This window comes from Petromyzon marinus, chromosome 13 (assembly GCF_048934315.1).
Source record: "Petromyzon marinus isolate PM22_M1 ecotype Great Lakes invasive population chromosome 13, UKy_Petmar_22M1.pri1.0, whole genome shotgun sequence".
Lineage (NCBI taxonomy): Eukaryota > Metazoa > Chordata > Hyperoartia > Petromyzontiformes > Petromyzontidae > Petromyzon > Petromyzon marinus.
Window position 1 is genome coordinate 8,021,503 of NC_133679.1, and position 20,435 is coordinate 8,041,937.

General features: G+C 45.1%; 1 protein-coding gene across 7 annotated transcripts in view; it reads left to right on the plus strand.

The window, feature by feature from the left end:
* The window catches only part of LOC116941935 (long-chain-fatty-acid--CoA ligase ACSBG2-like), a 42,919-nt gene extending 22,956 nt beyond the window's left edge, over positions 1-19,963 (plus strand). For 6 of the 7 annotated variants that reach the window (XM_032953324.2, XM_032953325.2, XM_032953326.2 and 3 more), the window contains exons 4-15: positions 1,653-1,927; positions 3,284-3,372; positions 4,323-4,443; positions 5,197-5,277; positions 7,701-7,850; positions 9,305-9,484; positions 10,231-10,412; positions 11,157-11,393; positions 12,836-13,053; positions 13,520-13,659; positions 14,330-14,576; positions 17,978-19,963. In XM_032953324.2, the coding sequence (XP_032809215.1) occupies positions 1,653-1,927; positions 3,284-3,372; positions 4,323-4,443; positions 5,197-5,277; positions 7,701-7,850; positions 9,305-9,484; positions 10,231-10,412; positions 11,157-11,393; positions 12,836-13,053; positions 13,520-13,659; positions 14,330-14,576; positions 17,978-18,096 (2,039 nt within the window). In that variant the 3' untranslated portion in view covers positions 18,097-19,963. The remainder of the gene's footprint in view (positions 1-1,652; positions 1,928-3,283; positions 3,373-4,322; positions 4,444-5,196; positions 5,278-7,700; positions 7,851-9,304; positions 9,485-10,230; positions 10,413-11,156; positions 11,394-12,835; positions 13,054-13,519; positions 13,660-14,329; positions 14,577-17,977) is intronic. The other variant, XM_032953320.2, reaches the window with a different exon arrangement.
* The last annotated feature ends 472 nt before the right edge of the window (positions 19,964-20,435 follow it).

Sequence of the window (20,435 nt, forward strand, 5' to 3'; positions counted from 1 at the left end):
TTTATTTGGAGACCAGCGTGTGGTCTGCTGACTTCTTGCTGGTGCCAAACATAACCGAAGGTTGTAGTCGGGTAGTCTTTCAGGGTCTCGAGTTGCGAACACGTGATGCCCACGTGATGCCTTCAACAGCTGTGTCGGCACGCGTTGACTTTTGACACACATCAGATGATGAGTAAAAAATGTGGCAGTTAAAATCTGCATTTTTTTTCTATTCAAACAAGTGCAATTTTATTGAGTGTATATGGAAAATTTATAGTGGATAAAAGTTATGTCCAAATAAAAATCAACTTCTACTTGCAAATTGAATTTGAAAAAAACATTGTTAAAAGTTTTCCTTGTCTGATTTAAATGCATTTAGGATGTAGTGAATGAGTTGAGTATAAATAAGCAACGTGATGGATGCTATCTAAATATGTATAATTAGGAGGCTACTGTAAACATTGCATAGTAGGAGTACAAGATACCAATGAGAGAGCAACCACATATGTTTGTTTATTTTTCAGTGGGTAATGTTTGTCAGTGGATTTTACTTAATGCTATTTGGGCAGAATGAGGAGATCGCAGACAGTGTCCGTCTCGTGAGCACATATCTTCAAATATAGCCAATCGGTCAATAACTTTTACGATGTTTGAACTCGCATAGACTTCAGACTGTTTCGTCAGCTCTGTCACTTATACAGGGCCTCCTCGGATAGTGGTTTTCTCTTCACTAATTTCTATTACAAGTCCCAAGAGAAAATACTCAATTTGCAAAATGTATTTTTCCCGCCATGATGCTACACGTATGTTGACGAGCATCACAGCTGTTGAGTTATAAAAAAAATTCCCAGTCTGTTAGTAATGTAATATTGGATTGTTTCATGGCAATTGCATTTGGACTATACTCTACTCCACACCTGGAATGTGCTACCCTGCAAATTACATAACGTTCGCATTGATATCGGGTTTATGATGATCGATATTGCAAATGCATGCTTACCTGGATATTGTATTGCCTCTTGGCCCAGATCTCACCTCAGTTTTGGTTTCATTGGTCCCTCACCTGGCCTAGATAAATGTAGTATAATTTCGTAGTTCGTCGCTATGTCCAACATTCTTCAGGAACTGAATCTTGAGTTCGGGAGGAAACTCTAGGGCATGTGGTGCGAAAACGTCAAACGTCTTCCGAACGTGCTACAACTGGAAACACGTCTGAGAGCTATATTATGTTTGTTTATTTATACGTATGTGTGCATTATTTTGGCCTTAAAGTGCGCACAGCCTGGTACAACCACTGTGGTGACATCACTTGGTGGCAAATGGCGGTTGTTCTTTTGTATGTGGGGTGTAACGAATTGGCGCACTGCTCTACAAACTCGGGAGACCCTAGTTCGATTCCTGCTCACGGCCAACACCAATGATGATTACCTGAAACAGTTCGGCCTCATGAGTACCCGGTGGCGATGTTTACACATTGCACTCCAGGCGTAGTGTTGGCCACCCACCCCCTTGTGTGCCATGCCGACCTTCAAAGGTGCTCACTAACAGCACTTGCCTCAACCGTTTGAGGCCATACGGGGATCTTTGTGCTTTTGTACGCATGTTGAACTCCTTTCACACCGTACGTAGCCAACCGTGCTAATTGTGCTCTCGTTAATCTTGTTAAACTGCAGCAGCCAAGCAGTCGGCAGCGTCGACGGACGATGTGTCTCTTGCCCCCGCCGATCGACTGTGGACCACGGAGAGGGATGGGGCCGTCCTCCTGCGCATTAACGCGTCGGGCCCGCTGTCCGACACGCCCGAGACAATAAACCAGCTGTTTGAGCGCACCGTGAAATTGTACGGCGACCACAAGGCGCTGGCGAGCAAGGAGGGCAACACTTGGAAGATTCTGACCTACAAGGAGTACTACGCACAGTGCCGCCAGGCTGCCAAGAGCTTCCTGAAGGTGAGCGCATCGAACGCCACGTCCGCGCCGGGCTTGTAACACCCATTTCAATGCAACGCGTGTAAGTGGTGGATGGTTAGAGCTAATCAGGAGCTAGCCGCCCACCCCCCCCCCCCTTCAAGTCTAATTAACAGCCTGCATTCGCAGCCAATGCGTGCAACACAGCTTGTGCTTGCAAAACCTCCCGAAGCCAGACTCGGCGAGGAGAGCACAAGGTCGCCTCTCGCAGTGCACGTGGCAGGCTGGCGCAACCAAGTGAACCCCCGTGCCCTTGGGCACGTCGAATTTCCATCAGTTCTGCTCGCTGCAACCTTACACACTTCTCTAGTTTGTGGTTTTGCTTTTAATTTAATTAGATTTTTAAAAATGTTTATTTATAAACTTTTTTATAAAGAAATTGCAGGTAAAATTGGAATGACTACCTGTTTTTACATTTAAAAAAACTAAATGCATTAATTCACTTTCTCTTACTAAAATTCAACACTGAAGGCATGGCTCTGCAGCACACAATGCATGGGATTCTCTATTCTGGGTTGGTGTTTATCGGGCTGTTTATCTGCACATTGGACAATCTGCAATTACATTTCTTCATGCATTGGGTCATAGCATAACAAGGCACCCTGAGTCACACCCTACCACCTTTTTGATTTTCTCATGAAAATTAGTCACGCCGATTCATCTGTAAACTTGACTCTTAATAAAGCCTGCATTCATCTGAATTACTTTTAACCTTAACTTAATTCAGGGTGTCCCAGATAAATGGAGTAACCTATATGTATATTTGTTGTTTGCAATTAAACGCTAGACAGTCGATATTTTAATAGTTTAAATTATATCTCTCCAACGATGGCCACATGGTGAACTTTATATTTTGCTCTCTTAATTCGCTCTCAATTAACCTCCACCTTCTAGGCTCTTTGGCCTATCAAGTTTTTACCATGCACCCCCCCCAAAGTTATAAAATGAAGCTATGGACTTGACTTGTCATGTGTCACTAACTGCACTCGCATGTCAGTGGTATTATAACTACTTGATGGTGACAAAAACCTAAATAGATTTAACTTTGTTTATGTTGAAAAAACCTGCACGTAACATTTCACCCTTGGGCAGTGGTGCATGCTGGGGATGTAAAATTATATTTAACTTTCCGTAACCTCACGGGGTTTCTGTGATATGTGCGTGTGTAGACATTTTATTGGGGTATGTGACTAGGGCACTGGGTGAAAAGTGGCGCCAGGAGAAAGTCAAACCCTTTGCCGGGTTAACATGTTTAGCAACTTCACGCGGTGGAACAAGAGTGCAAAACTGATGACAATGTGTTTTTTCACTGGTTTTTTTTCTGCTCTGTCTTGACAGCTTGGCCTGCAAAGATACCATGGGGTAGGGATCCTGGGTTTCAACTCTGCTGAATGGTTCATCTCCGATATTGGTGCCATATTGGCTGGGTAATAAACATTTACTGCCTCTTAAGTCTACCCCTCATCACTGGTATTGACTCCAAACACACATAAGGGAGCATTGTCCAAAGATAACTGGTTATCTTAAAACTGTGGTTAATTTCTGTACCCTTTTCAAGCTGGTTGTTTTTTTGATCACAATCTGGCTAACTAGGTAGGGCATGTGTCTCATGGACGTAGCTGATTCAGAATAGTGAATATTATTTGACAATGTGCGCCGGTTGTCGTGTTATTAACAGTAAAGGAAACGCCATGGACCTCAAATGGGTGTCGCAAATGTTTGCAGTGTCTCTCCTGGAAGCTTTTGCTCGGTGCACAACTATTCACTTTAAACTAACCTGAGAAAGAGTTTGCATTGTAAAAATGCTGTTTATTTTCTCCTGAGAAATATCAACATGGATGAGTTTTCTGATGTCTCTAACCTAGCAATACAACTTTTTCATTTTTCCATAGATTTATTTTTTAAGTTTGGTTTGCTGCTCAATTAAGCGTTAGGTTGGTACTTATTTCCCAATTACAGCCCAGAGCCAGCAGTGGAAATTTCCCCATGCCTATGACGAGGTTGAGTCTCTCCACAGCTAATAGTCAGTATTTAGTCATGGGGGTTGTTTGATCACACTTCACCACGCTAGTCGGTACAGGTTGGCAAAGGGGGGAGGGTACCCATTACCGATTTGAATATCACTTGCAAAAAGTGTTAGCCATGGCTGGTAATTTAACTTCTGCCACTGGGTTTATAGCGCAGGGTGCTTCATCTCACTATATCGATGCCTGCATCAATATATTTACTAAAGCCAATTTTTTCTTTGGTACTAATTCAGGGGGTTTATGCTGATGTGGATAACAACCGACCCTCGCTCAAACGCCACACTCTTCTGCTAGCGGGGAGAGGCTTTTAGTAATGCTTCCGTTTTTGTCCCCGCTCTGACCTCGTGCAGCGGTTTTGCCGTCGGGATTTACACCACAAACTCTGCCGAGGCATGCCAGTATGTCGCCGATAACTGCTTGGCGAATATCATTGTTGTGGAGAATGACAAGCAGCTTCAGAAGATCCTAGAGGTGAGTGGGGAGGGGCCGAGAAACATCACGTTCCCCATGAGACGTTCATGACATTGGGTGCTCTTGCCATGAGCTCATTTGCTTTTGCATTCTTATTGACCAAACTTGGCCTGTAGACTTAATAATAATGATTATCTATACTTGTTTGTGAATTCACTGCCGGAGGAACAGCAGGCAGGACTGGTTCGGAGGTCAACTGGCCAGGTTGTGCACTCGCCACACTGTCGTTGCACTGGTTATAGTGATTTAGGTAAAGTGTGCAATATGTGACTGGGACTTAGCCAAGTGAAAATCTGGAGTTTGATTTCGCTTTGATAGTTTTTGGTTGTGGTTTGATGTTTGTCCAATAGCTCTCATTTAGCTTGTATGAAATGGATTGACATTATTTTTTGCCAAAGGTAATAGCCCTTTGTAAAGCCATTGCTGGATAAAGGCCTCTGCATGTCTTGTTGGTCGTTGGGTTTGGTTGACCATACTTCACCATGCTGGGAAATTGAATCTGGGTACGAGTTGGGTGGGTGATCAGGACCAGTTCATACGTCCCTTGCCACTGGTGATGGCTTGCGTGCGGGATTCGAACTCCAATTGCTGTGTTCATAGCACACTGTGCGTTAATCACCGTGCCACTATTTCCTAACCATTGTTAACGTGAAAATGATTGAAGTCAAAGTTATGCCAAATGCAGTGCTGTCCCCTTAAGTCACTGAATGGGCCTTCAATCGGATGAACTCTGTTCTCTCGTGTAACTCGCAGGTGCAGTCTCAGCTTCCTCACCTCAAGGCCATTGTTCAGTACAAGGGGGAGCTGAAGGAGAAAAAGCCCAACGTGTATTCGGTAAGTGGTGCTTGTGTTTTCGTAAAGGTACAGCCATGCAATTACTTGCGCCAATGCAGGCTGAACTGCCGCCATTATAGGTAGTGCTCAAGGGTGTCCCTCTTAAGAGGGTGTTTCACGCTAGGTAGACATCTTGGAAGAGGTGGGAATACCTAAACTTTACCTTGCAACACGCTGCCTGCCAAGCAACAAACTACGGTGTTCCTGTGTATGCTGCTGGGTACACAGAGGCGAGTGGATTTGAAGAAGATGGGCCCCATTGTTTCAACTGTCATGCTGGGTGATCGAATCAAACCGGTGACCACTGGATTGAAAGTTCAGTGTGCTGCTGACCATTTTACACCACCAGCATCCATCCGTATGTTGTCAATTGTTAATACATGTGAGGGAATTTGGGTTTGGCATCCTGTTGTGAAATAGTTTTGACTGCAACTTGTCATACACTGGCGTGTTGGCTTGGTTGGTGCAACGTTTTGATTGGATTCCTGCCCATTGATGAGTCTCAAAACCAGTATTGCAGTCATTTAAAAACCAAACCTACAAATGCTAATTTTTTTTATCTGCAATGACATGTGTTCAATGAATCATAACTCTTCACGTTGCTGTTCCTTCATGGAATCTTTACTCGCTGGAATTTTGTGGATTTCATTGGCCGATTTAAAGTAATTTCTGATGACTTCAAATTAAACGAACTCGAGTAACCTTCCTCTTACCAAAACGAGTTCACCACTTGCTCACTTCCTTCCTCCTCCCCTACACCCACATGCTCCCCTCCCCTACACACCCCCCTCCCCTACACTTTCCTCCTCCCCCCACTGCCATGTTTCTCATTTTCTAAGCTTGGCTCATGAGCTGTATTTTTTACGTAAGTGATCGAGGGGAAAAACCAAGTGCGCCACTTCACCGTGAAGCCAAGGGAACCATTAAACGTGTGGGTTCTTTGATTGGATATTGTTAGCACGTTCATTTGAGAGATGGGGATTTTTTTACATTGCCATGTAAAAGACCAAAGTTTATCTGTACAGACTGCAAAGGCATAGTGCTGTTAAACAAGCAACGGTCGCATTTGTTGCTACTCAACCAGCAAGATACATAGATTCTGTATGTATGTTTATTAATAGGTTGCTATAAATGTCCACGTGATAAGATACTTAGTTGAGTTGTCATTTGTGGCCAGGTCACTTCTGAAAAATACAAATTGTTCAGCTTTATTTTTACTTACCTTTTCATTTATTTGCTTACAATTCCTATACTTTGCACTCCTATTGTTTTTTTGTATTGTATTTGTAACTCTCTGACCGACTCCTATTCAATCTGTGAAAAAGAGCTTTATAGCTCCTCAGATTCCTCCTATAAATAAATACATTGCGATTTTTGATGTTCAACTAGCAATACCAATAATTTCTCAAACTTTCACAACTGATGAGTCAGAACCTTGTTTGCTAATTTTTGTGAAAGTGTTTTGAGTACCTTTTTAGAAGGAAGCCGCTTTATAAATATAATTTATTATTGTGTGGTTGGTTGGCTTCATGCCAGTGATGGTTTCTGAGGGGTCAATAGTAAAATAGTCGGTACATGCGCACTTAATGATTCTGTTTATGGCATCATGTTCCAATTCAAGTAACAAAATAAATGAACGTCTCCTTTATATGTAAATATATATGGCCTTCCACATAAACATTTGTTATTTTAAATACTTTCTGTGAACCACAAGGCCTTCTGGAAGTGCATTATTTCAGCAGCATTGGTTCAATACAAGCAAACTCCGGACCCGTTTAAACATACATTGTCTCATCTGCAGTCAGGCGTTGCTTGAACCAATGCTGGTGAACCTTTAAATGTAATGTAATAAGGTAAGAGTGCAAATTTTATGCAAAATTATGTGATACAATTACGTATTAGTGTTGTGGAGAATAAAAGTAACGATAAAAAAGCACACTATCTCATGGAATAGATTCAGATTTTTCTTGTGTTTACCGTCTCGTTTACATTGTTTCTTTATCTCGTGCCCGACAGTTTTGCTTCCTCGGGTATAAACGTAGAATTCACTTTGCACTTGATTTTCATAAATAGTTATTCGATTCTAGTGCATTTAGGATAATTATACGTGAAACAATGCATCTATTATTCAATCATCAATTTATTTATTTTTTAGCTCGCGCTATGCGTTGAATCGTGTGTGTAAGAATTGCTGCATTTCGAAGAATACGTTTTGTCTGCAATGTGTTTACCCACCAACACATGGCAAAATCTCCAAAGGCGATACATTTCAGCTGTTCCATCAACACAGTTGTCTCGCATGCTGACCTTTCCCCAACAACATTTGCATGCCGGTAGTAGCATTTTGCCTGCCTTTATGACAACCTGTGAACTTGAATACGAGTGCTCTATTAATGTCTCTTAATGACGTGCGCTTCCTACAGTGGGCCGAGTTCATGCGAGCGGGCGAGGAGGTCCCAGACGCTCAGCTCGATGCAATCATCGCATCCCAGAGGGCCAATCAGTGCTGCTCTCTCATCTACACGTCCGGCACGACAGGCTCACCCAAGGGGGTTATGCTGAGCCATGACAACGTAAGTTATATTTCTGTTCTACTGTGCACTTAAGCTGCGTAGGGGCCGTGTCGAGCCACCCCCTGGCGCAGCGCGGCGTATGACAAAGTGATCAACTTTGCCCCTGGCCCTGCTTGGCCCCGAGACAGATTCGGATGTCTGGTGAGGCGAGTGCATCGCGGTTTTGTGTAAAATCTCCCCAACCGCAAAGGCCACTGGCATGGCTCTTGCTGGAAAAGGGCTACTATTGACTTTCCACTCGACACCAATCCACACTTAGCCGCTGAACTCTATATGGCAGCTTTAAGCTTAGTCTCGCCTGTCATATCTGCTCGTTTTGCCGAGTTTCTGAATTGATTTACAAAACAATATAAAGTGGCCCCGCTGGTCTGTTTTTGCCCTAACGGCTTTTTCTTCCTGTTAAAATTGAGCATTCAATGAAATTGCTACAAGGTTTATACCAAATGACAAAACTGGTATTTGAGTTGTGTTGCAAATAAGATGACAGAGCTCGTCAAGGAAGGAGCCTCTTTGTGCATCATTTAGTTGTAAGTCGTGCACATGGGAGTGGGTTAAATATCCCCCGTCTCTTATGGGTGTGTATGGAAATTGATTTCCTCTAATCTTTGCAAACAAGTCGAGGAACGTGTCAAACAGAGTGACTGGATTACACAAGGGATTCATAATGTCCATATAAGAGTGATGAGCCAGAACCTCTTAAGATCCTGAGTTTGAATACGAGTAGAAAGTTGTGATAGAATGAGGTTCTCACTTGTATAAAATTATGGTCGCAGTCCTGTCACCAATGTCGTTTTTTTTTACGACAATAATGCAGCGATGCGATCTTTTGTACAGCGTGAAGCAGTGATGGCAAGATTGCTGTGGTTGAAGTGACCCCAAAAATAATTTCTTGGGAGTCCTGTACCCGAGTTGCTCTGTGTCATGTTCGCGTGAGGTTCTCTGGCTCTGGAGTCATTGGGGTTATTTATCCCCCTTGCTTCCGTTGCCCTGACTACAATTATCCATACCCTCAGTTCCCATCTGCAGACATTCCACTTGTATATGGATTATTTCGGCTATCTTCGTCTTTCTTCACGGATAAGAACAGTCGCCTAGAATTATTGGTATTAATCTTTATTATCATCCGTGGATAAATAAACCGAATGCAATCTTACAGAAGTGCAAAATTGATCCGATTTTTATCTGCCTTTTTCGCAGTTAAGGAATCGTTGCCCATTAACAGAAAATGTATCCTGTTAATCCACCTTTATCCACGATGAATCATACGGATATTAGGAGTTGGTCTCAAACAGACCCAGTTAAATCAGAACAGCCCCCCTGCCCTCGACGTAAATTCGGATAACGGAAGTTCCCTTACAATTGGATGCAAATAATTTGTTAGAATAATGCAACGCCCAGACGCTAACGTTGCTTTCTCCCCCCCTCTCCTCTCTCTCTCTGCGGCTTTGCCACAGCTGACATGGACGGCGACCGTGACGGGCGAGCTGACACAGCTGCGCTCGGCAGACGATAACTACCAGGAGGTGGTTATCAGCTACTTGCCCCTGAGCCACATCGCCGCTCAGTTAGTCGACATCTGGCTGCCCATGCGTTTCGGCGGCGTCACCTACTTTGCTCAGCCAGACGCCCTCAAGGTAAATACCCAAGCACCGTGTGTTTCGTGTGTTTTCGTGTGTGTGTGCAATGGGAAAAACGCAACAGGTAGTGGGAAGCACATGTGGTGAGTGTGCTGAAGTCGTTTCAGTTAATTATAACCCATAGTACCTGGGTCTGTGCGATAACTACCTCTCGACGAAGCTCCTACACTTCACATGGACCTAGCCTGGTACACCACCGTGGTGACTTGTATGTATGTTGAACTTCTTATGCAACGTACATAGCCAACCGTGCTTATTGTAGGTGCGGGGGAATAACAAGCTAAACACAAAGCATTTCTGAGGAAATAAGTTTTCAGTTTGTGTGGCTCTAGATATACATGTGCCTGATAATGAGGATTTCATTTTTCCAAAAGATTGCAAAAATTATTCTATAGTTTCCAAAGGAAAGCCCTCACCTGGGTCTCCAAACATCATTTTCAAGAGGGCCCGAATTGGAATATTTAGGCCAAATTTTAATTGAGTCTTTGTGCTTGTGGCTGGAAAATCAGAACGTCTGGAGAAAAAAAAACTATAAACGCACAAAGGAAGGATGCTCAAATGCTTTTTTAAACAATAATTGGTGACCTACTCTGTACTATACGGGCACCACTCATGCCATAAACTGTCGCAAATTGAGCATCTCGTGTGCACCCACTCGTACCCGGTTAACTTGGGCATGCGCTACCACCTGGCGGGCAACCGTAGCGGCTGGCTATCATTGTGTGTTGCTCACGGCTGCGCAGGGCTCCCTGGTCGTCACCATGAAGGAGGTGCGACCCACTGGCTTCATGGGCGTGCCGCGTGTCTGGGAGAAAATGATGGAGAAGATGAAGGCCACGGCAGCAAAGTCGGGCATCTTCAAGCGCAAGATCGCCGGCTGGGCCAAGAGCGTGGGGCTGCAGACCCACCTGGCCAACATGAAAGGGTGAGTGGGACGTTGCCCCTCCCCCGTTCTAGCTTATTGTCAAATCTAGCCCCCTTGCGATTCATGGTTGCATTTTCCGAATTGCTACACACCAAATGTTCCCACGCGAGCTTAATATTAAATTGCTTGATTTAATTTGGCAAGGGAATGGCCTTGGCAGTGGAGCGCAAGCCTCTGCTTGTGCATGGATGCCAATGCAGTCATCTAGAGTGACGTTGGTGCTTAATTAAACGTTTGCAATGAACCAACATGGCCTTTGTATTGAAAGGGGAAAAGCGGGCTGAAACATGTAGAGATCTTTATTTTCCTTTTGATCGTAAAAGACTCGTTTTTGTTATTTGCTTAACGCTGTATCTACAACAGAATAACCCCTAATTTCTCTCCGAGTCAGTCGGACAGTTTGTCACTTAACGATTTTATTTTACCATGGAAGGCCCACTGAGTTGTGTACAGTATCTCTTTTTCAGAATCGACCTGGTCACAAACGATAGTTCAATCTAGTGGCTTATGTGGAAATTTATTGCAGCCAAATACTCTAAACGCATGTTGATTTTAAATGTGGCGGGAAAAACTGGAGGACCCGGAGGAAAAAAAAACACTCGACAACAGGGAGAGCATGCAAACTCCAAATATTAATGCGTCAGGCCCCAGAATCGAACCCATGACCTCCTGTGCATGCCAAGGCGAGGTAGTTAACATTTCGTGACCGCCGCCACCGCCATGGCGACGTGCGTCTCTCCGCAGCAATCCTGCCGAGGCGCCCATGGGCTACACGCTGGCAAACATGCTTGTCTTCAAGAAGGTGCGCGAGGCGCTCGGACTGGACCGCTGCACCAAGTGCTACACGGGCGCAGCGCCCATCACGCGGGACACCCTCGAGTTTTTCCTCAGCCTCGACATCCCCGTCTTCGAGCTGTACGGCATGAGCGAGAGCTCTGGCCCGCACACCATCTCCTCGCCCACGGCCTTCCAGATCGGCAGGTCAGTCGGTGATGGTGCTGCCCACCCCTCTCCCACCCCTGGCCACCGCCACCTGCGTCATCGCGCCGTTTGTTTTCGGTTCCAGTGGACGAGCGTGTTCATTCTTTTGTCCGCTTGCAACAAACATTCAGTGCGATTTCTCTCCACTTTATTCCAGTTGTGCTTCCTTGTCGGCATCGTGACTTGAGATGTTTACAATGTTGAAAAGTGGTGCGTCATGTGCCCCCTGAAACTGTCTGGTGCACTCTTCCTTCTGACATTCGAAGCCCACTGGAACGGTCTCCTTTTAAATCTAAATTTTAAACGAATCTATTTAGCACTGCGTATTATGTGTAGTTTGTTATTCCTCCTCGGCACCTCCCGCTTAGTGCGGTTGGCTACATACTACGTACGGTGCAAAAGAAGTTCGACATACACACAGCGCAGGCTCTGGAATGTGATGTAACTGAACTATTCGAGGTCTGTTCAGTTGCTGCATCCTTAGGAGTGGAGCGGTGGCACAGCGGTTAGTGCACTTTGTTATGACTCCGGCGGACTGATAAGAAACACAATAAATATGGTGAATATGGTGTTTTGGATGACCGCACTGAAACCTTGAACTTGCTACACTTAACCCGGTTTAATCATTGGTGGCTGCATAGGCTTGGAAACGGGGTCAGTTGGAGGCTGCATTGCCAAAATGTTGTCATGATTGTTGAAACAAGTACCTCCTCTTACAGCCATCAAGACAAATGGGGAAAAAAACACCCATTTTAGTGTGAAATCAACACTGTAAAACTGAGTTACAGGTGCAGTAAACTAAACGAATGAACCGTAATAAATTTTGAAATCAGCATTCCAACATTGTAAACTTTTCAAATTTGTGCTTTCCTGTAGTGATCCTTACTGCTAGCTTATAGCGCTTCCAGTTCATTGTTATAGCTTGAGTACTTAATTTTATCGTTGAATTGCAAATAGTGCAGTGGTAAAGCGGAGCTGACTTTACATAGTGGAAACAACCTGAAAATCTGTGATGCACACAGTCTATTACAACATCGTTATATAACAGTGCTCAAAACCGAAACTCTACATTCTATGAAATCTCAAAGTAATAAATGCAAACCGCTACGATACTCGGCCGCACGACCATACCATTCGCCACACAGTGGCGGTGACGTCACTACGGCGCTTGCACCAGGGTGCACTTTGAGGCCACGTGAAGTGTCGAAGGCTCGCTGACCGGAAGTCGCGGGACAGACCCAGGTAGCATGGGTTGACCGACTTGATGTTATGTATGTTGAACTTTTCGCACTATGTAGCCAACCTTGTGAAGTGGAGGTGTGGGGATGACTGGCAGATGCATCGCCTGTGCCCCCCCCCCCCCACCCTTCCCCTTACTGTGCCAACATGCTGTGCTGCACCTCCTAACGGTGTTCCTCACTGTCGTTTCCTCCGCCGTGCAGCTGTGGGACTTTGCTGCGCGGTTGCCGCACCCTGCTGCACAGCAAGGACGAGGAGGGCAGCGGCGAGGTGTGCTTCTGGGGGCGCCACGTCTTCATGGGCTACCTCAACATGGAGGAGAAGACGCGCGAGGCTATCGACGACGATGGGTGGCTGCACTCGGGCGACCTGGGCCGCGTCGATGAGCAGGGTCTCCTCTACATCACCGGCCGCATCAAAGGTCGGTGACCTCTCCGCTGCGATGACCAAACGACGCGCGCACGCCACGTTCATCCGCGGTTCTTTTGTTTTTCGCGTGAAATGTGGCTTAGGAGGTGATTGCCAATGTCGCGAGGTCTCCTAGCCACGACGAGAGGGCTTTTGGAGATGGTTCGTGTGTAGTTTTGGAGTGCACGCCGAGGACGGGGGGGGTTCACTTTCATGATCCATTCATGACTAGCCTTACGCTTGAGGCGAATGTGATAGGTTGACGATTAGGGAAATGAGTCTAGAGTATGGAGAGATGGGCTAAATTCGAATTATGTAGATTGCACTTTTGTACTCTTGTTGTGGCCCTGAGAACTGAGAAATGTTAATAATGGTTGACAAAATGAGCTGTGTTAAGTTAGACGAGAGCGGTTTTCTGCGATTACACATTCGGTAGGTCACGATTACAAAACAAAACTAATAATCTCTGGGCCACGCAGAGCTGATCATCACGGCAGGCGGCGAGAACGTGCCTCCCATCCCCATCGAGGACGCCATCAAGGAGGAACTGCCCGTCGTCAGCAATGCCATGGTCATCGGCGACCGCCGCAAGTTCCTTTCTGTGCTGCTTACGCTGAAGGTGAGGGGCAGCTCGGGGCAGCCATTGGACCCTGGGGACATTGCACAGTCCCTGCAGTGAGAGCGGGGGGGGGCAGCTTTAGCGATGCCTGCCAATGGTCAGACGTCGGTAGTTTTTGTTAAATAAAATGTTTCAATAATTAGAGCACTTTCACATGCACACCTGTTAACCAACAAGGTGTGAGTTGTTTTTTTTTAAGAATGGAGAGGCTTGGTATCAAGTAGCGCTTGTATCGTATAATCTGCAGTAGTGTCGGTATCTTGATCTTCAGTATGCTGGTCACTGCTCAGCTGTGGCCAATAATTGAACTAAGGTTGCTGAATATTGTAAACAGCGCACCGAACACTCTGCCAACGCTCTTACCTTTATACCGTAAATAAATTCCCTTTTATTCGCGTATAAAAATTAAACGACCTTTGGTAGAAGTTCTTGATCTCTAATTGAGAGCTGTCTCTGGGTATGTCGATGTGATACTGGATGTGGTCACGGGGCAAGCTGATTCTCGTGCGCTATGACCCCTTCGAAGTGTTGTATCGCAGGACACCCAGGGGAGACTTTTACCCACAATGGATCGAATCGTAACCTAATGATGATGGTAACATCCCCCCCTCTCCACCGCCCCCCCCCCCCCCACCCACTACCACCTCTGCCTTCATGCCGGCGGCGGCAGTGCGAGTCGAACGGTGACTCTGGTGAGCCGGACGACGCGCTGACGGACGAGGTGGTGCACTGGTGCCAGCGCGTGGGCAGTACGGCGACGCGCGCCTCCCAGATCGCCGGTGGGAAGGACCCGGTGGTGGAGCGTGCCATCCGCGACGGCATCGAGCGCGTCAACAAGCGTGCACCCTCCAACGCGCAGCGCGTGCAGAAGTGGGAATTGCTGTTGCGCGACTTCTCCATCCCCGGCGGAGAGCTGGGTACGTTCGTGTGCGGGCCTTCGCGAGGTTGACTCAACCTCCAATGAGTACCCAAGGTGGTGTGTGTATAAACATCACCACTGGGGAGTTGAAGGTGGTCTGGTGTGGTGCTTGGCCACCTTGCCTCTTCGTGTGGCGTCCTGGCCTTCATAGGTTCTCGTGAACAGCTCTTGACCCAAGGGTGTGTAAATGTTACAGGGGGGATATTTGTCTGTTGTGCTTTTTGTACGAAGTGTATGGCCGGGTGTTATGGTCGCGTTGTACAGCAGCAAAGCTTTCTTCTGGCATGGCCACGTGTCACGATGTGCTGCACCAGACGCACTGTGGGCCCATGAGTAGGTGGGATGGGCAGTTGAAATTGCAGTACGTTTTTAAGTCTTGCATTTAATTATACCCCTAATTAATGTATTTTTGTTGCTCGAAAGTAGTGTGAATGTGGTGCATCGCTTATTTTTTATTCGGGGCCGTGGGCTTGTCTGCTTGTGGTTTGTGCATTAATTAACAATGGAACTTATTTAGAAAAAATATATACTTACCATACCATTACACCATGACCTCGGAAGTCCCACAGTCTAAATTATATTCTTATGGATTCCATATTTGGATGTTTGGCCAGTTGAATTTAAATAGGATGTTCCTTTCAAATTACTCGATTTGGAATATATAAACTAGCAATCATTGCCCCCCAACTGCAAAAAACAAACTTGTTAGGGCCCTCTTCAAAAGAGTACTGAGAGTCTGAGGCTTTCCTGGATGAACATGCATAATTAAAATTGGGGCAAAATAGTATCTGGAGAAAGTCTCCCATATGAGGGGGGTGACACAAAAAATCCCACACATTCCCCGTTTCCAAGCTCCTCACTCCCTGCACTGAAATCTCGTGTAACCACCAAAACCCCCACCGGCCCTTACTGTCGCCATGCCCAGCTCTGCAGAACGGTGTTGTTTTCGCATTGAATACACAGTGCTGCATTCTGGACCCCCTGGGTTGCCATTCCTGGCCATGAGTGCAATTATTGTGATTAAGTTCTGATCCGGAACTGCGGGTGCCACCATTGTATTAATTCGGCCCAACATAAATACCTGGTGTGGTGTGTAAGTATACCATTTGGAGAGACAAAGGCAGTTGAGCATTGTGCTGATCACGCCCTAATGTTTACAAGAACATGTGCCTCTGCAGTCTTTTTAGGACTAAACACAGATCTTTCCTAGCAATATTCTGTGCCCAACAATGTGAATGTGTCCACTGATTTCTGGTGTGCATCGCTCTTCGTTCAATGCAGTGCGTTCGTGAATTGTGTAAATGTGCAATCTAGGGGTGCGTGTCTCTCGTGTGCCATGCCAGTGTTAATAGATATTCATATTTAGTTTTTTTCGGTAAAGTCACGTAGGTAAAATAAAAGTAAATTAAATCACGACGCTTCGGAGGCAACACAAGCTTCTATCTTCAGGTGGAACAGTCACAGCAGAATAGCGGTGCAGCGATTCTGCTGTGACTGTTCCACCTTGCAGTCACGAAAGCTTCAAATCTAGAATTAATAGATATTGTTGCTAATAACCACTCCCCATTTAGCGAACAACGCCAAAGACCATAAATAGTGTTGCATATGGGGAAAAGTACTGTGTACATTTGGACTGCCATGGCTTGACATGGGTGGTTTTTGGAAAGACTTCAACATATTTATTTTCACCATCTATTTAATCTCAATCTGGCTCAACCCGTTTTGCAAACTACATTTTGAGGTGTGAGCAAAACAATCGTAAGCAAAGGTTGTCCGGTTTAAAATTGCACATTTAATTATTGATCGCACCTTTTGTTTGCACCATGAAAACAATGGTTTGGCCAAATGAGACGGTCCTATATGTCAAGCCCTTGCTTCGTTGATACTGTATTTTGAGGTCCGAGTTCTTATATTAGCTCCACCTACATTCACCTCACCCCAATATATATTTTCTATACAGCAGCATTTGGTCACACAAGCAAACTTTGGACCCGTTTCAACATTCAGGGTCCCAGCAGCAGTCCGGCTTAATAAATAAAAGCTGCCTGGATTTCCGGATATTATTTGTGATGGCAGTCCCTCAAAACGTCAGGGCCCTGTTCAACGCAAAAACAAATGAGGTGTGAAGATTAAATATTTTGCTGTGGAGATTGTACCAATTTAAAAAATATATATTTTTATTAATAGAGCCTGGGTAATGTTCTGTTTATTCCATTACTCATAATGCTCCACAATAATGCTCAGTTCTGTTTTCAATCATTATCTCGGGCGTGAGCTTAAACTATTATGTCCTTCGTACAGAAACTTGCTACGGGTTTTGTTGTGCACCTGACATTAACAGAGTAGGACAGTACAAAGGTAGGAACATAAGATACTTTGGAATTTGACACCTTATTGGTAATTGGATGCCTAACAGAGTCACCTTGCACGCTACAGATAAAGGCCTTGTTGGAGGTAGCTTGCGGACGATAGTGTGGGGTCAAGTTGATTGGCAGCTGAGTTTCGGCACGAACGACGAAATGGCATTGGCAGCCAACCACTCCCACGTGATATTTGCTTGTGCGTCATAAAGTAAAAACAAAGCGCCAATTGACACGGCCGCCCACCCAAAAGAACAGTTTGTTTCTTTGAAATAAATTGTCAGCACAAAATATAAGTTTTGTAAGTACGCAATGATGCATGAATTCGCCAGGGTAAGTTGGCTTTATAGTCTCTGTATGTGGGTGGAATAGATTGTTTACCAATCGCATGTCTTGTATGTCAACGGTTGGTTCCCGTGACTCCTACAGTCGCTACAGGTGCGACAGTCGCCACAATTTAACAAAAATAATTCATTCTTGAGTAGAATTGTGATCCAGAATCAGGACACAACTTCCACGAATCACATGGTTGGGGGTGTGAGGGGCAGCAGGGAGGGGAGAAAAATGATTGCATGCCTAGTAAGTATAGTAGTATTTCTGGGGATGGAATTTTTTTAGTGTGGTGATGTTCGAATGACCAAAATCGCCTGTTGTCTGGTCCCGTCACATCTCGAAAGCTAAAGCAGGTTTTTGACTCCGGAGGGCTTGGAAGGGCGATTACCATGCACAGATGGGTTGTCTCATGACTGCGGGGCTGTGGTGGGGAATCAAGAGGGCAGTGCCGCAAAATCCAGGAGTTTACTGCTATTCTGCCATGTGTTTATGCTCCCCTCCTTCACAAACCTGTACGGACCAGCATTTAGAGGCCTTCATCCACTATACACATGAAAAGAGGGCTCGTGTTTTCAGGTGAGGCTATTTTCCATCGGCCTTTGCTAGGCATGAGGCAGTTCAGGTTGGGCAGATAACCCTGAGTCAATGTGAGTTGTCACTCGAGCGAGTTGTCCAATGAACTGAAGCGCCTGCTGCTGTATTTCAGGTCCCACAATGAAGCTCAAGAGGCCAGTTGTGACCAAGATATACCAGGAACTCATTGAGAGGCTGTATGAAGACGCAGTGTCACCCACAACTCCTGATGCCCCCCTACCGACCCAGTGAGATGCAGAACTGCTGCTGCTGGTGCTGCTGCTGATGCACAACAGCACACCCCTGTGGTCCATTAAAACAAGAGTTGTTTGGTTTATTGGGTGGGGAGGGTTGGGCCAAGTCTTTTGTGTGTACTTGTGAGACTGAATATTGCAGTGAATTTGTGAGCAACTCAATTTCAAAAAAATCGCCCAAATGTTATGTGTGCATTGTTTTTGTGAATGTCGCAGCCTTGTAAACGTAGTCAAGTCGGTGATGGAAAAGAAAAAACAGAATGTAACGATTCAAAACTCTGCAGCCGCTCGTCATCGTGATCATGATGCTTTGGTGTCGCAGCTCTCTGTTATGCACCATCTGCCTTGGACCGTCCAAACATTACACCTGGGTAACGGGTATTGTATAGAGACCAGGTAATGTTTGGAGGGCTGTAAAAATGATGGGCAAAACAGTTCTGGTAGCAGTGTCTTTTCTTGGGTTACCGAATCCTGTCCAGTAAATGACCTGGTGGTATCCAGCAGATAATTATAATGATGATAATGTTTAGTGGCACATTTATATTTAATGTGAAGAGATTTTTGTCTTTTAATCTCCATCCGCTTGCCTTCCAATCATCATTTAGCCCTATGGAGGGCATAAAAAAGTTAACTTTTGTAGAAAAAAATTGCCAGGTACTACAATGATTTCAATTCTCATTTGACTGCATATATTGACTCCAGAGGGCTTGGAAAACTTTGCACGCAGGTAAGCCGTGTGTTTTTGTGCAGTTGGAGAGAATTGGCAAACTGCTGCTTGTGACGCGACCACTTGTTTCACATGTGGGCTCATCAGGCAGGAATGAGAGGTCCCCGGTCGATTTGCCTGCATTCGAAAACGGCCACTGTTTTGCTCGTGTAAATTATTCTTGGTAAAAATTAAAAAGTGCGCGGCTTGAATGTGTAAAACACCACAGTGTATCATGCGATTTCTTGTGTTTTATTTTTTGCCCTGTGACCTTTGACAATCCTGTTAACAGCACCTGCTCCATCCTGATAGGTGGTTTAACCTTTAAAGCCAAGATTTTTTTTCAAGGTCCTTAGGCGTCACGACACCCATACCAACTAGTCATGACCAACCCCCGGCACAAGAAACATGCAGGCATCTCAAATTGTCGTGCCAGTGCACAATAGCGGCTACTGCCCATGTACAAGAGCTGACGATGGGGTCGGTCCGGGTCTTTTTGTCGACACCGCCTCAGCATTGTCCACTCGCACAGTAATTTTGCCGTTCTGTCCTATTCACTGGCGGGACGCAATGTTGTGTAGAAAGCATCGCCATTTGACGTGTGTTTTGTGTGTGTGCGTGCTAATGCGGTTTGCCGATTTTGTAAATCGTCCTAAATCAAATCAGTTATGAATTCTTGTAAGTCTGTTTCTTAAACTCCATCCTGTAGCCCACAAAGTGCAACATTAGCTCATTGTTAATTAGAACGTGCATCTGTAATGAAGTTCGTACATTGAGGTCTCGCTTGCCGAGTGGTGTACACACGAGCCGGGTTGGAGTGGTGGGAGTGGAAGACGGGTTTAATGAATCGCTAACGTAGGTAAGCGATTTAAATAGAAGCTTTTTGGTCGGCTCGCTTGTTCATCACCACTTAAGTGCGATGCAAATTTTCAGTACAGAAGTGAGTACTAGAAATAACCTGAAGTATAAATTAAATGTTACTTCTCAATCCAAAAATAAATTGTTGCACATAACTTTATTTACTGTCATAAATTATTTATAAAAGCTTTGTAATTCCACCATTTTTGCAATCTGTCAGCATGTACATTGTGTATAATTTTTCATAGCGGAGTTGGAAATTTTTTTTCTGCGGCTGCACAAAATAAATGACCGAATACGATGACTTGGTGTTTTGATGTTTACTTCGCAAAAATATCCACACAACACGCACCATAGGGTGCGAGTCTACGGTAGATGTTTCAAAGGCTAGTTTGTGGGCCAGAGCAGTTGCACGTTTTTCTCTATTTTGCACTCCTATCGTTTTTTAATCGTTTGCTGTTTTAATTTGCCGACCCGCCCATTCTAGACGTCTGCGAAAACGAGCTTCATAGCTCGTCAGCTTCCTCCAGCCGAAAGATTCTGATATTGGCGCTACCTAATGTTTGAAAGCCTTTTAGTAGAAGCATATTTATATGGCTAATCATATTCGCTCATTTGCTAACTCGCTTGTACATTTATCACAATTCGCTGTTGTCAGACATTGTGCCGAACACGCACGGCGACACGTCAACACGGTTGGAGCGCTATACGGCACAACCGTGAACATATGCAGTCAGAAAAAAATAAACGAAATTAATCATTTAATATAGTAC